The sequence below is a fragment of the Triturus cristatus genome, chromosome 10 (genome assembly GCF_964204655.1).
Source record: "Triturus cristatus chromosome 10, aTriCri1.1, whole genome shotgun sequence".
NCBI classification, from domain to species: domain Eukaryota; kingdom Metazoa; phylum Chordata; class Amphibia; order Caudata; family Salamandridae; genus Triturus; species Triturus cristatus.
In genome coordinates this window covers 589,754,766-589,768,925 of record NC_140593.1, presented here as the reverse complement: position 1 = coordinate 589,768,925, position 14,160 = coordinate 589,754,766, and the positions used below count along the sequence as shown (strand labels likewise).

The following is a 14,160-nucleotide window of genomic DNA, read 5'->3' as shown; positions in this document are numbered from 1 at the left end:
ATGCCACAAATGTTTTTCCAACAACATGCATATACCGTCATGGTTGAGGGACACCTGGCTGCCAGGATGACATTAGAGACTTCAGGAGGAAGGTTGAAATATGTAAACTGTCTCCACTCAATCTCCATGCAACAAGGCGTTACGTGGACAGGTTTGGGTGAAGAACCTTCCCCTGCTGCTGCGGCAGAAGATCTTCCTGAAGGGGCAGCCTGATGAGAGGATCAATGGCCATGCTCAGTAGCTCGGGATACCAGACTCTCCATGCCCATTCAGGAGCCATAAGGATGGATTGGGCCCAGTTGTTTCTGATCTCCTTGAGAACTCTGGGCAGGAGTTGTATCGGCGTAAAGGAGGCTGAACTCCACCTGAGACAAAAAGTGTCTCAGAGAGAGAGCCACCTTGGAAACTCCAACGCGCAAAACTGCTGACATTTCGCATTCTCGGTGGAGACAAACATATCCAACAGAGACTTTCTCCACTGCTGAAGGGGAACTTGCAGCACCTCAGGGTGGAGATGCCATTTGTGAGCCGCTAAGCATATTCGGCTGAGTTTGTCTGCTCTCGCGTTCAGAGAGCCTGTCAGGGACATGCCATACTGTTCCAGCCATGGGCAGAGGCACAGGGCCTCTTGACAAAGGGTGCACAACCCCACCCCGCCCTGTTTGTTGTACTGCACGCCTGCACTAGCCATCCCTTATTGGAGGGTAGCAAGACATTCAATGCCAGTCGGATCACAGAGAGCTCCAGCATATTGATGTGACGTCCAGATTCTGCTGGAGACCAGAGTCCTCTGGTCTCCACTCCAGCACCAGAGTGCTCTGTTGCTGGAGTGGCTATTTCAGATCAATTCTAATGAACAGAACCTTTACAGTAGAATGTGACACCTTCACAGCTACTCTATAAGGAATATCTTCAGGTGTGCCATACTGGTCTCCATTTTGTCCTGTGTATCATAAACATGAAACCTCCAAGGACAATGAGTAGCGCTTCATGCATACTTCAATATTGCCCTACACAGGCAACTTTGAGGTAGCTACTAGGATACTTGATGATTATGTGGGGTAGGGGGTGGTATAAGTAAAGGGTTTGCTTTCTCAGAGTTGCTCTGAATGTTGAAAAAAGCTTGTAGTGGTCAGCCCTTGAAGTGCTGTTACCACACGAGGAATATCACAGAACATGTTGTTCGCTCAAATGCACATTGGGAAGGCCCTTATCACCTTGTCTAATTCACCCTCAGTTTGTTTTGTAAGAATAGGTCAATAAACTTTTACTTTCACATTCAATATAAATTATTGCTCAAATTTGCACCTTTTGTAGGAACAAGATAAGGCTACAACAGCGAAGGATACTCTAGGCTTCCACACTAACTCTTATAATAGCTAGCTTGTGACACTAAAAAAGATCATTGGACGTTTAAAAAAACAAATTAAAATCGTGCAGAAAGAGAAGCGAGAGGGGAGTAATTACAATATTGCTTCTACTTTAAACAAACTCCACTAGTTAACCATTAAAGACAAAATGCAATTCAGAGCTCTATCAATTGTATTTAGCGCAGTCCACCGACTGTCCAGTAAAGTGAGAAAACAATTTGCTTGGTATTTTCCTAATACAGTACAGGAACAGGTCTAACCATGCTTTACAATGGTAGGAGGTTGATCAGAATACTATTGATGACAGTGTCAAACACCCCTGGCATAGCTAGCTAATCTAGGAAAGCGACACCCCTACCCTACACCTGTAATGGAAAGTCATGTAAAAACCACAATAGAGTTAAGATTATAATGATATTTTTTTTCTATGAGCAGTGGAGCCCAGATGTCACATTAGGTGAGGGGCACCATTCTTCGTGGAAACACTCCAATCTTGTGGGGCCGATGAACACTTTGCTTAACTTTGCCAATGAACAATGAGGATACTGAGGGAAAGGCAAAAAATGGGCTACACATCTAATATGTGCAAATAGAACCGTAAGCCTATATGTTAGTAGAATCCTAACTTCAGTTCAAAAACCCATAATCCAACCTTATGTTAAGTCAATAAAGGGTCACTATGGCATCTTGTGAGGGCTCATTGGGAACGGTCACCCAAATTTCCAGTCAGGACCACCGCCTTTGGATGGCCCTTCAACTCCTCAATCATCGTAGAAATGGGGAAGAGTGTACAGTAGCAGTCAGAGCCTGAATATAAAACCAAGTAAATGCAAACTCTGTCACATTGGTGGTGACCAAACATCAGTAACTATAGGAATAAGAGATCGGGCCCCACACAACAAGGAGACGGAGCACTGTTTTAAGCAGTAAAAGTAAAATCTCCCATTGGGAAATACAAAACCACATATATATATATATATATATATCAGTGACTTAACATATTTTGTGATTGGGGCGGTACCACCTTCAATTCGGGGGGGCAACAGAGAAAAACAACTACGCCAGTTAGAATCCTCCTTCATCCTATTACTCGATACTAAGATGCCCAATGGGATGAACACAAGTGAGGATTTGCATAGCTTTCTGTGAATGTCTGTTTTATTGTGGTCTTTATATCTTCCCCTAAATGTAGTTGATCTAACAGTATTTGGAACATCTACTAGCGGTTTCTTGCTACTGGCAGCCTATTTTAGTTTAAGTATTCACTCCAATGCTTCTTGCTCTACCTTTTTCTCACTTCCTTTTTTGTATTTATTTTTCTTCATCCCTGTATATGCTTTTCAATTTTTCTTTTATCTTTCTTCACTGTTCTTCCCTTTTGCTCTTTTTTCCTTTTTTCCTTTTTGGTTTTATTTATGTGACAATCAATGATCAAGAGTGTGCTTTGTTTAGATTCCAGAAATGAATTGTTGCTTTTTTCCAGAAACATGCAAGCCGTGGTTATGATTTGTAATTAGCATTTCAGCATTTAGGGGCACTTGCCTTGTATTTTGTTTGCTATGATCTGCTTCGCTGCATTTTATGTATCAATTTGATATATCAACCCGGTTATCAATGTTTCTGATTTATTCTCATAACTTCTCCAATAGAGCACACTCTGGGTTTGCAGTATTTTATTTATGTCTATTACCATTGAGCATCATGATTGGGTGAAGTTGATTTTAAATTGGAAGGTCCGGCACCAGCACGTCAGGTGATCAAGATCGCGGAGGCGATCGAAACGTGTCTGAGGCGGACACTTGTCTGACATAATGAATTAAACGTCGGAATTGAAACTTTGGAACCGTTTGTTGTCTTTACTTTTGGACGTCAGCATTGTGCACGGTGGAGAGGTCCATACCTGCTTTCAACTCCCTTTGTTTTATTGGGGAGGTCAGGACTTTGTCTCTATATATATGTTGGACTTGGCCCTTCTGGCAGGTTCACCCCTGAACTTTTTTTGCTTTTTACTGATGACTTGGTGTGGTGATTTTTTGGTTTCCTGCGCACTTTCCCTGTCTCCCAGGGTAAAGTGCGGGCGTGCTCTGAGTGCATGTGGTGAGATAGGCCTGCCCTCCCATAGGAATGCATGGGGAATGTATGTGTCCCTAGTAGTTCCTGATGCGTGGGGTGTGCAGGCCCGAGTTTGGTATGTGCGGACTCGTGGGAGTGAATGCTGCGCGATGATGTGTGCGGCGTGCATGTACCTAGTGTGGAAGTGCCACTTCTAGAAGTGGGCACTTCTGTGTGCAGTGTGTCTGTCGCGTGATTGGCTGGTCATGTCATGTGACGGGCTAGGGATTCCCCAGAGTCAGGATGAGTCACCCAGTGGTGAATGGGGAGATCAGCAGCTAGATGGGTGGGAGGAGTACACCTGGGTCCTGAATAGGCCAGGGTTTTCCACACACAATGCTGGCCCCGCCCCCTGTGGTGCGACTGACGACCCTAGCCCTGCCAGTGAATAGAGTGAGGGGCTGAGCACATCAAGGGTGCTCCCCAACCAGCTGCGACTGGTTTTCCCCCTCACCCTGAACCCAGAACAAAGGGGTTTGACTGTATAAAAATGGGGCTGTGTCCCCACAGAAACTGTTCTCTGCCAGGATCTTACCTGAGGGGGGCTGCTGCTGCTGCTGGACCAGAGGACCGCCACTTGGACTACCTCCCTGCCTGGAGGCCCAGTGAGCTGGCTCTGGGTCCAGCCTTGCCCCCCACCCCTGTCCTGCTGCATGCAGGGAAGAACTTTGCTTGGGTCCTGCTTAAAGCGCTGGGAGCGCTTTATTTTCCCCCTAAAACACCAGGAAGTGCTTTTCTTTCCCTCATAGCGCTGGGAGCGCTGGATGTGTTCCCCTAAGCACCTGCCAGCGCTTTCCTGCTCCCCTAAGCGCCTGGGAGCGCTTTCGTTTGCCTTATAGCGCTAGGAGCGCTTTAGGTGGGCCCCTAAGCGCCTGGGAGCGCTTTCACTGGCTTCATAGCGCGAGGAGCGCTTTATTCTTGAAAGCCGGTGCCCACCCGGCATTAACCCCGCGTTTTGCCGGCCCACGGGTGCCTACCCCGCTTTATTGAAGGATACGTATCCCTGGCGGGTGCCCACCCCGCGGACCTGGCCGCAGTCTGTTGCTGAATTCTCGGGTGCCCACCCCGTGTTTCCCGCAGCCGCCGGGAACCCTGGGCCGCCGCGCTGCCCGCGGCAACCCGGAAGGGAATCCCGGCAGCCTTAGGAGGCGGGGCCTGACCCTGAAGACCAATCCAGGCGGGAGCCCACCCCGCGCTGGACGGCACCCGGAAAGAGCGAGAGAGCCCCCGAGGAGCGGGAGCTTTCTGGCGCCGCCTCGCCCTGCGGAGGAAGAGTCCAGAGTGACGGGAGCTCCAGAGGCTCCCTACGCGAAGCACCGATGGTCCGAGGGAAGAACGGAGTCCCCCCTGCGAATGGCCCGGTGAGTAGGGGACGCTCTGAACGAACGGGGGGGGCACTTTGTTTAAAAGAGCCCACGAGGTCGCTCCAGCGAAGGAGCAGTGTCTGTGTAGAGCGCGAGGTCGCTCTAACGTCGTGGGCATTACTCTGCTCTTCCACGAGTCCCTCAACGAATGGGGGCATTTCTCTTCAGAGCCGTGAAGGCTCCAACGTCGGGGGCATTCCTTTTGCACACAGAGCGGCCCCGGAAGGCAGCGGGCCGCTCCCACGACCGGGGGCATTTTGATAGAGTCTGTGAGACTCCAACAAGGGGCACATTGTTTCTTGAGCCTAGAAGGCTCCAAGGGGACATATTGGTTGCTCAGAGCGCCCTGAGCGCTCCAACGAAGGGGAGCATTATTATTTAGAGCCTGCGAGGCTCGAGGGGACATTTTGGGTGGACAGAGCCCAGAGAGGGCTCCAGAGGCACGCCGGTGCCGGAGTTCGTTCCACAGCTGCCCAGCACTTAGTGGGCGGCTGCCACGTTTAGGTTGTGGCCCTCTGAGTTTTGGACTGTGCCTCCTGCGCAGTCTGGCCCCTGACTTTGCTCAACATAGGGCGTCCTTGCCCCTTCAAGGCCAGTTGGCCTAGAGACTGCCACAGGTGGTGGCTTATGTGAGTTCTTGCGCAATTGGGTTTCCCTGCACCTCTGAATGTGTTTATGCGTCATGTGCTTTGCTTTACACCGCTGAATGTAGTTTATGCATCATGTGTTTCCCTTGTTCTACACCTCTGAATGTGATGCATCATGTGTAAAGTGCGTTTACCCCTACAGGTATTGTGATACTTAGGTGGTTGTTTTCTCCCTAGTACAGGTGGTGCTAGTGAGGTCCTGATTCCCTGCGCAATAATTTGCCTAAGGTGGTTAGGGTTGCGTAGGTGGTACTTACCTGATACCAGTAGTTACTGGTTGGGTGCTACATGTTCTATTTTAGTGCTACAGTGATTGTAAGTGCTATGGTCTACAGTATTATTCCTATGTTCTAAAAAGTGCTAATTCCGGACAGTGGTCCATGTGGCCCTGTCCCCTGTACATATACTCCCTTGTAAATTCTGCCCGTGCCTGTTGGCACATTGTAGAGTGTGTGTTTTTATCTAATGTGTTGTGTATAATACAAAGGCTATTTTCATAGAATACCTTGTGTGGAGTTTCCTTTGTGGTGGGCCTTGGGTGTTGTTGCTGGGTGCGCGCGCAAACGCTTTACACATCGCCTCAGGGATAAGCCTGACTGCTCGTGCCAAGCTACCAAGGGGGTGAGCAGGGGTTATCTTTGGCGTGTAACTCCCCAGCCCTGACTAGAGTGGTGGTTTCTGTCTGGCTTTGGCGCAAGCCCTAGCCAACCAGAAATCCCATTTCTAACAATATATATATATATACTACATTCACTCTCAAACCAGAATCTATAGGCTAGTATGGCATATGCTCTAATAACTTTCATTTAAGTGCCACTGCAGTCTTAAAAGACACTAGGGTCAAGTTGTATAGTCTCACATACCTTTTTTAATTACAAACTAACGGTCCATACAATGTGTCCATTGATAGTATCACAGTAGAAAATAACTATACCATTTCCCAGAATTAAAAACAGTTAAAACAGTTACTATTTAAAATCAACATGCACTGATTCTTTTCTCACAATATGGTGCAAAACAAATTCATGCAGTAAAATTTAAACCAAATTATGAACAAACACAGGGAGAATGAAAAAAAAAACAGAACCAGTGGTCTGTTCCGTCATACTGATCTGTTTCAACATTGTACATGGTACTTGATTTCATTTAGGAATCACCATCGATTGTATCAGAAATGTACACAGATTCAGTCTTGTTTAATTCGTCGACGTGTTTCGGTGGATCTCATACTTTTTAAACCACCTTCTTTAGGACAAACACATAAAATCTCCCCCATACAATACAAATCTGTAGAAGAACAATACAAGTATTACAATTTCCATACTGAAATGCATCAAGTACAAAGTTTTAAGAAATATTTTATGTGCCAAACTGCCTTTTGCCATAATGTTTCACATACTGGAGTGGTACTATCACTCTGCACAACGCACCTCATCCATAAACAGTATCAACTGTGATTTACACGGGCCATTGTGATCGAAATACCCACACACACTTCAATCAACTCTTTTTTTTATATAATACAGACAAATTTGCAGACTCTCCAATCACATATAATAAATAGACAATAAATTAACAAATTTCATAGTTCATTAGTACATAATAAATATGATACACAATATATACTAAGAGGCAGAGAAGATAAAACCTATTGCATATTAAGTCACACAATTACAATCCAAGGTAAAAGAAGACATAAATTCATACTCCATTATACATAATGTAAAAAAAAAAACAGCATTCTAGACATCAACTCTATGATGACGTGTGACCCCTAGCTTAATAACCTATATAATTCCACTCTACGCCTAAAAATTCCACATTAATAAATCACAAATTATAATTTGTGTGCGTGATTGCAGCATAGCCCTTCCATGACAACCCAAATCTCCGCACCGGCCCTATCCTCTTTGCGTAGGCCTCCTCAAATTTGTAAGTCCTCTCCATCTTTCTGTAACCACAGGGTCAATGTAGGTAATTTCTGAGATCTCCAGTTTTGTAGAATTAGAGATCTAGCTACTGCTAGGGCGAGAGACACGAAGAGTTCCTCCTATAATAAGAGTTGCTCATATAATGAGAGCTGCTTGATTACGTAGGAGGAGCCAAATAGCCCCAGCGATGCACATGGAAGGATATCTAATGAAACACACTTACCGATAAACCTAAAAACCTGTTCCCAAAAATGTTGTAATTTCAGACAAGTGAAAAATACAGGTGTCCAGTCCCCTGCCTCAGGCAGATTACATCTAAAACAGTCATTCAGTAGCGTAGGGAACCATTTATGGAGCCTGGAAGGAGTGTAATAGGCCACCCACTGAGAAAGGAAGGACATTCTTTGAAAGTTGGCCACTCTCAATGCCCTGTGGCCAAACTCACAGACTCGTAGTCATTCCTGTCTACTAAAGCTGCAGTTAGTTTCCTGAGCGATTTTTGGGAGCATTAATTCAATGAGGTTCTTGTTCTTCTCCTGGCGTAGTACCTTGTACCAGTTGCCAATACCTGATAGATTTGATTCAAAGGCAGCTTTTAAAATTACTCTCGTACTCTCACTGATTCCTCAGAAGTTGGTCCAGAGAAAACATGAAGTCTGCCTGAAACTTAGCCAGAGGTCACGGCTCTGTGTTTCAAATTTCGACACAAGCCACCCACTTCATCTAATTAGTACCATTATAAAAATCGCCTAATTTACAAAAGCCCAACAGAATATAAGGCTGTACCCCTTTTTGTGGGAGTTTGAGGCCCCATACCTCACAGTCACAAAGAAAGCAGTATGCATGGCATGAAGGAAAATTATAATTTTTGTGGAATCGCTGAATGCGGCTTAATAGTATATTCACCACCTTATATCTTGTTTTTTTTGGTAACTTTGCATTAAGCAAATATTCTGGTAACTTAATAGCACTATCCCTTAGCATAAGATTAAACAAACAATTATCAAACTTCGAAAGAGGGGACAGAAGCTGAGTTATTAAGCGCAGTAATGCAGCTTGATAATAAGTGGCTACATGAGGTAGCGCAAGACCTCCCTGATCTATGTCCAATTGTAAAATAGATAAATTAACGCAAGACGTTTTCTTAGCCCAAATAAACTCCCGAAGCACCTTATCGACTTCATTAAAATAAGAGATTGGAATCTTTAGAGAAAGGTTCAAAATAAAAATAACAAAGAAGGAAGAATCGACATTTTTATGAAAGAGACTCAACCTATTATTGACAAGGGCAATAATGTCCATCTATCTAATAGACTTTTTATTTTGTCAAGTGTTTTACCGTAATTTAGGTGAAAAAGTTGAAGGAAGTCCACTGTTACATACAAACCCAGATATCTAATTGGTTTAAAAGGTAAAAATGTTAGCCCTTCCGGCAGCTCTATTCCTGGTGTACTAAATAAAAGAAGCTCCATTTTGGATTGATTGACCCTGTAACCTCCCAATTCTGTAAATGCCTGGATACACTTCAATCAACTCATTCATAATCCCACAAATCCACACTCAGCAATAGATGAAGGATTCAAGTTTCCCATTCGAGACCTGTGCTTTATTTCAAGTGTACCCACAAGATTTCTTCTTCTTAAAATTCCAATCAATCAAGGAAATACCCAAAGAGAGTAATATCATATATCTCTAAACCTCTGCGATTACACAAAGTCCAAGACGTATGATCAAAGTGGGACAGAATGACTACTCACAACTTTCTGTTCAAACCTTTGTTTGGCTAGTAGGTGGCAGAATTACAAATCAAGCAGCTTGGTGGCAAGTCATTATTTTGGAAGGATGGGTGTTGATCATATTTCTGCTTGGCCATTCAATTTCTTACTAGACTCCTCCCCCTACATCTCCAGACAGGGGAAACCATAAACACCTGAAGGTGCTTGAAGAGGATGAATTAACACCACTTTTGAAAGGTGCTGTAGAGAAGGAGCCTAAACATCACAGAAAACATTTTCTACTCAAGGACTTTCATTATGAAGAAATTGTCAGATAGACTGTATTCTACCCTAGCCTTGCACTATTTAAAAAAATACCTGGGTGTTTAAGAAATCATCCTACATGAAAGTGTGCCATCATTTCGATATTGCTTCTTTGCAGATACCTGTGAGACTGACAGTCTTGCAGTGTCTCCCTCTTGTAAAGTGCTCTCTGACTTTCTTGGACAGCAGTATCCTAACTTCCATGGCTAAGTTCTAAACAAAACCAAATCCAGCAAATCAAAAGGCACTTAGCTAAAGATTTTGCCATCATACAAATTAAGATGTTTTCGTTTAGTGTTTTTAGTTAAGAAACCTCATTCTCACTGATGGCAATGCAATCATCTCAACAGGAATGTCAGGTCAGGGTCTTATTAGCCAAGGTTGTCTTTTCAGTTGCCTTCACTTCTGCTTGTAGATTCCGGTAGACTTGAAGCACTTATGTGTTTTGCTCCTCTTCTTGAGGAATTGGTTATGTGTCACCCCCTGGAGCCTATTCCTAAAATTCTTTAGAGATGTGTCTCTCTATCAAGAGCTCATTGTACTTTACTTATGTCCATCTCACTCTTCGGGTGAAGAGGTGGAATTCTATTCCCTAGATGTAAGTAGGACAGGGCAGATTAGTCTACACCAATGTTTCCCACACTTTGGGTCGCGAGCCGATTTGTGGTGAGTCGCCAAAGTCCAAGCAATAAAGATGCATTTAAATTATGTATTTATAGCACCACTTTTGCTGCGCTTCAAAGATAGAGGTCAATTGTCAGGCTATGACATCTACTGTATATTTTTTAAAAGGACATGACTAGTATATACAAATGTGTCCCTCTTTGCAGTCAGAGAAAGTAAAATAAAGTCAATTGCTGGTGTACATGAAGTGTAAAAGGTAAAGTTGGAGGATGTCATTTCTTCCCAAATCTCAACAAAATGAAAAATACCTGTAAAGTAACTGTACACATTCAGTGGTCAGGAAAGCAAAATGAAGCATGTTTTGTTTTTGTATTTCTGAAGTGTGAGGGGAATAAAGAGTTTAGTAGGATCAGACCAAATTAATACATTTTACTTGGTGATGTACAAATAATACATTTTCACTGAAACCTGATTCACACACATTATCATTTGTGCATTATAGTTTTATCGATAAAACTGTATGCCTGTGCAAATTTAGTTACCACTTCAATGGCAAATGTGCTGTCTGCAAATAACATTGTGCTACCACACGATGCGTTTTTCCATTTAAAAAATCCACCTGCCTCTGTCCATTTAAACTAGTCATAGAAATAGAAGTATACATATCTGTGGGAGGCGGAGTTGCCTTACAAGTTAGGTCTGGGATGAGGAGGACGAAGAGGAGGAGGGTAATGTTAGTAAACCCATAAACAGGAAAATATCTGCTATAAACTGAGGTTGCCCTCTATACAAGACAACTGAAGGTGATCTTAGGCATTTTACCTCTATAAGTCAAGTAGAAAAGCCAATGGATGCCTGTCTAATTGATTCAGGAAGAAAATGGTTTCATTCTTTAAAAAAAGTGCAACTGGTCATCTAACAAAAGCATATATGGTACTTAAAACATATTGTGACATAGAAAGCATACACAAAGCATTTAGCAATTTCCTTCAAATGGCTTACTTCGCATATCTATTAAAATGCCAATCAACAAATAAGCGGATTATTTAAAAAGCAATTTTCTGTACTTAAGCCCTAAAGGTCGGTGATGAGAACATCTTTGGTTAAGTTTTTACGCAAAGAAGAGATACAAATGGGAATTACATTGTCTACATTATTCAACATTTATTTTTAACTGGTAAATCACATCAGGCAATGCACTAAAAACAACAAATTGGAGCTACCTATATTTCCCTCGGATGAGGTAACACACGTTCAGAAAAAACAGACTGAATTGAGTTCTAAACTCCCACGAAAACTAAAGCAATAAACCCATGAGAAAATAACACAACTGAAATTATTCGATGTTTGGGGTATGGGGGGGGGTTATAAAATATTGTTGAAAAACCAGCATAAATAATCTAAGTAAAAGTAATGTGTAGTAACTGCGATGATATCATTACAAGAACGGAGACTACATTATGCATTATTCCTTTAATGCAGTCCAAGCAGCCGCTAACATCACAATATTAAAAGGTTCCAGAATAGAACAATAGCAACACATGAAAGGCATGAGCCATCAACAATCTGCCTCTTTTAAATGCGGCTCCAAGCAGATAAATTCATTTTCCTTCATTACCATTATTCATTTTTATCTCTATTTTGAAGTTCCCTTGTGTGTGGCTTAACCCCACCCCCCTTCCTACTCCCTCTATACCGATCTCCAATTTACAGAGATCTCCCTGCACCCCCTTCCCTACTCCCATCCTTGCGTGACTGACTAGATTAACCTGCCTTTTCTTTCAGCTTATGTACTATTTCTAATGTTTGAATATATGTGAAGATTTTTAGATGTTTAATCGAACCTTAATATTTTGTTTTTTGTGTAAACGATTATTCTTCAATTTCATCCTTGTTCTACTTCCTCATGCCATAATGAGCTTACCTAATGTCTTCATTTAACTCCAGTTTGTCACCTCTTTCCACCGATGCAGGCCACGCACTCCAACACGGCTGTGCATCGCTACCTTTTATTATTTCGGATTTCATCCGCAAGTAGTTATTATTTTACAAACTTATTCATAAAAAAAGGGGGTTTTAGCTGGAAATCCTCATTTAACTGGCCTTTTCAACATTCTAGAACAAAATTAATTATAATAAGAGAGGAATTATTCGTCCGTGTCACTATTATTAAGGGAAATCCTCCCTAATTATCTTTCATTAAAGGGCTTTACCACTTTGTACAAGTTAACATTTCCTATATACCATGTCTGACTCTGACTCAGACAAGGCTCTTGCCCCTACTCCTAACATAGACAACGAAGCCCTGCAAAAAATCCTTCATAAGGAATTGAGGTCCTGCATGTTTGAGACCTTAAGTCAGATCATGTCCTCTAAAAGGTCACTCCCTGATGAGGACGAAATCTCAGAAATTGCAAACCCCTACTCTGACAAGTTCACTGAATTAAGGGGTAAAAGACTTAAGAAAAGTAAAAACATTGATAAGAGCAATATAGGAGGTCCAAGCACCTCATCAATTCAGGGAGGTCTTAGCACCTCAACTTCTAATGGAGGTCCTCGCACCTCGAACTCCCAAGGTGTCCCTAGCAGCACGACTTAACTGGGTGTCCTTAGTGACACGAAACATCTGGGTGTCCCTAGCGGCACAAAATATCATAATGCTCTTTACAATATGGGAGATAACGAATCTAATGATATAGAATCCTCAGACACAGCTGATGAGTATGTCCTTGATCTTGATGAAGATGATCAAGAATTTTACAATCCATAAGAGGAAATTCCTAATAACTCCCTTTTGGCCATCCCAAGCATGGTCCCCCACCACTCTAGAACTAGCTTGCACCCCCCCTTTTTAATTCCTACCCTAGAGAATCTTCTTGCAGATGTATACGGTAGGAGTTCACCCACTAATTCAGAACAGGAGTTTAACCCTTCTTGCCTGGAGAGTGTGAGGAGATCCAATGAAATCTCAGGCCTTTCAGCGACGGCTGCAACTCTCCTCAGAGAGTCTTGGGCCCCAGGCACTCACTACAGATATAACAACATATGGAGAATCTGGGTACGTTGGTGCCTGGAAAGGAACCTGGATTCCTTGGAAGCACCTATTGTTGACACAGTTAACTTCCTTGTTAAACAATTTGATAAAGGCCTCAGCTATCGAACTATCAATTGCTATAGATCGGCTATTTCTGCTGGTCATGTCCTTGTCAATGGTAAAACAGTAGGTAAAAATCTCATTGTTTGTAGAGTGATGAAAAGCATTCGTTTAAGAAGACCTCCTAAACCTAAATATGAAAGTCTTTGGGATGTCAAACTATTCCTTGATATTTTCAATAACTGGCCTGTTAATACTCTCCTCAATAGAAAAAAAACCTTTCCATTAAGGTGGCTACTCTACTATGCCTAATCTCATGCAGAAGGGTCTCTGATGTCAAAGCCCTGGAGATTACGAATAGATCTTATAACATGTTCGGAATCAAATTTGAGATTTATAGAAGAACAAAGACTATGTCTGATTCAATCTTTTACCCACGTTTTGATTTATGTCCAAAACTTTGCGTTGTGGACTGCATGAGAGAGTATGATCGCAGAATGTTTGCTCTTCGCCCTCAGGATGTTAACCAATTACGTATACCCTTTGTTAAAACCCACAAAGGCATAACCTCGACCTCTATTGCTAGATGGGTTAAGACTGTTATGAGTTTAGCAGGTATTGACTTAAAGAAATTTCAAACTCACTCCCTTAGAGGGGTGCTATGGCCAGTCAATGTCTCTGGTCTGGAGGTAAGTTGGACAACATTCTCAAAGCTGCTGACTGGTCAAATGCTAGCACCTTTGCACGTCATTATTGCAAGCCCACTGAACATATGTCTGATGTTGTTTTACAAAGCTACCAACATGGATAATGAAGCCTCCGTTCTTGTAATGAAATTGCGATTCTCATATTACCATGACTGAAGAATCTGGATTTCATTAAAGACACAGAGACTGACATTATCCCTCCCATCCCACCCCTTGGTGGTCTTACAATGATTTAATGCTGTTTTTGTTACAGTTTATTACTGTACTTTTTA

The 14,160-nt window shown here is 42.8% G+C and overlaps 1 protein-coding gene across 2 annotated transcripts in view; it reads right to left on the bottom strand.

The window, feature by feature from the left end:
- Window positions 1-14,160, bottom strand: part of SNX29 (sorting nexin 29) — a 1,557,993-nt gene that overhangs the window by 37,696 nt on the left and 1,506,137 nt on the right. Inside the window, exon 21 of one of the 2 annotated variants that reach the window (XM_085632106.1) lies at window positions 6,697-6,780. The exons of the other annotated variant lie outside the window; for it this stretch is intronic. Within the exon in view, the coding sequence (XP_085488232.1) occupies window positions 6,741-6,780 (40 nt within the window). The 3' untranslated portion in view covers window positions 6,697-6,740. Of the gene's footprint in view, window positions 1-6,696; window positions 6,781-14,160 lie in introns of those variants that run through there. 2 annotated transcript variants of the gene reach the window in all.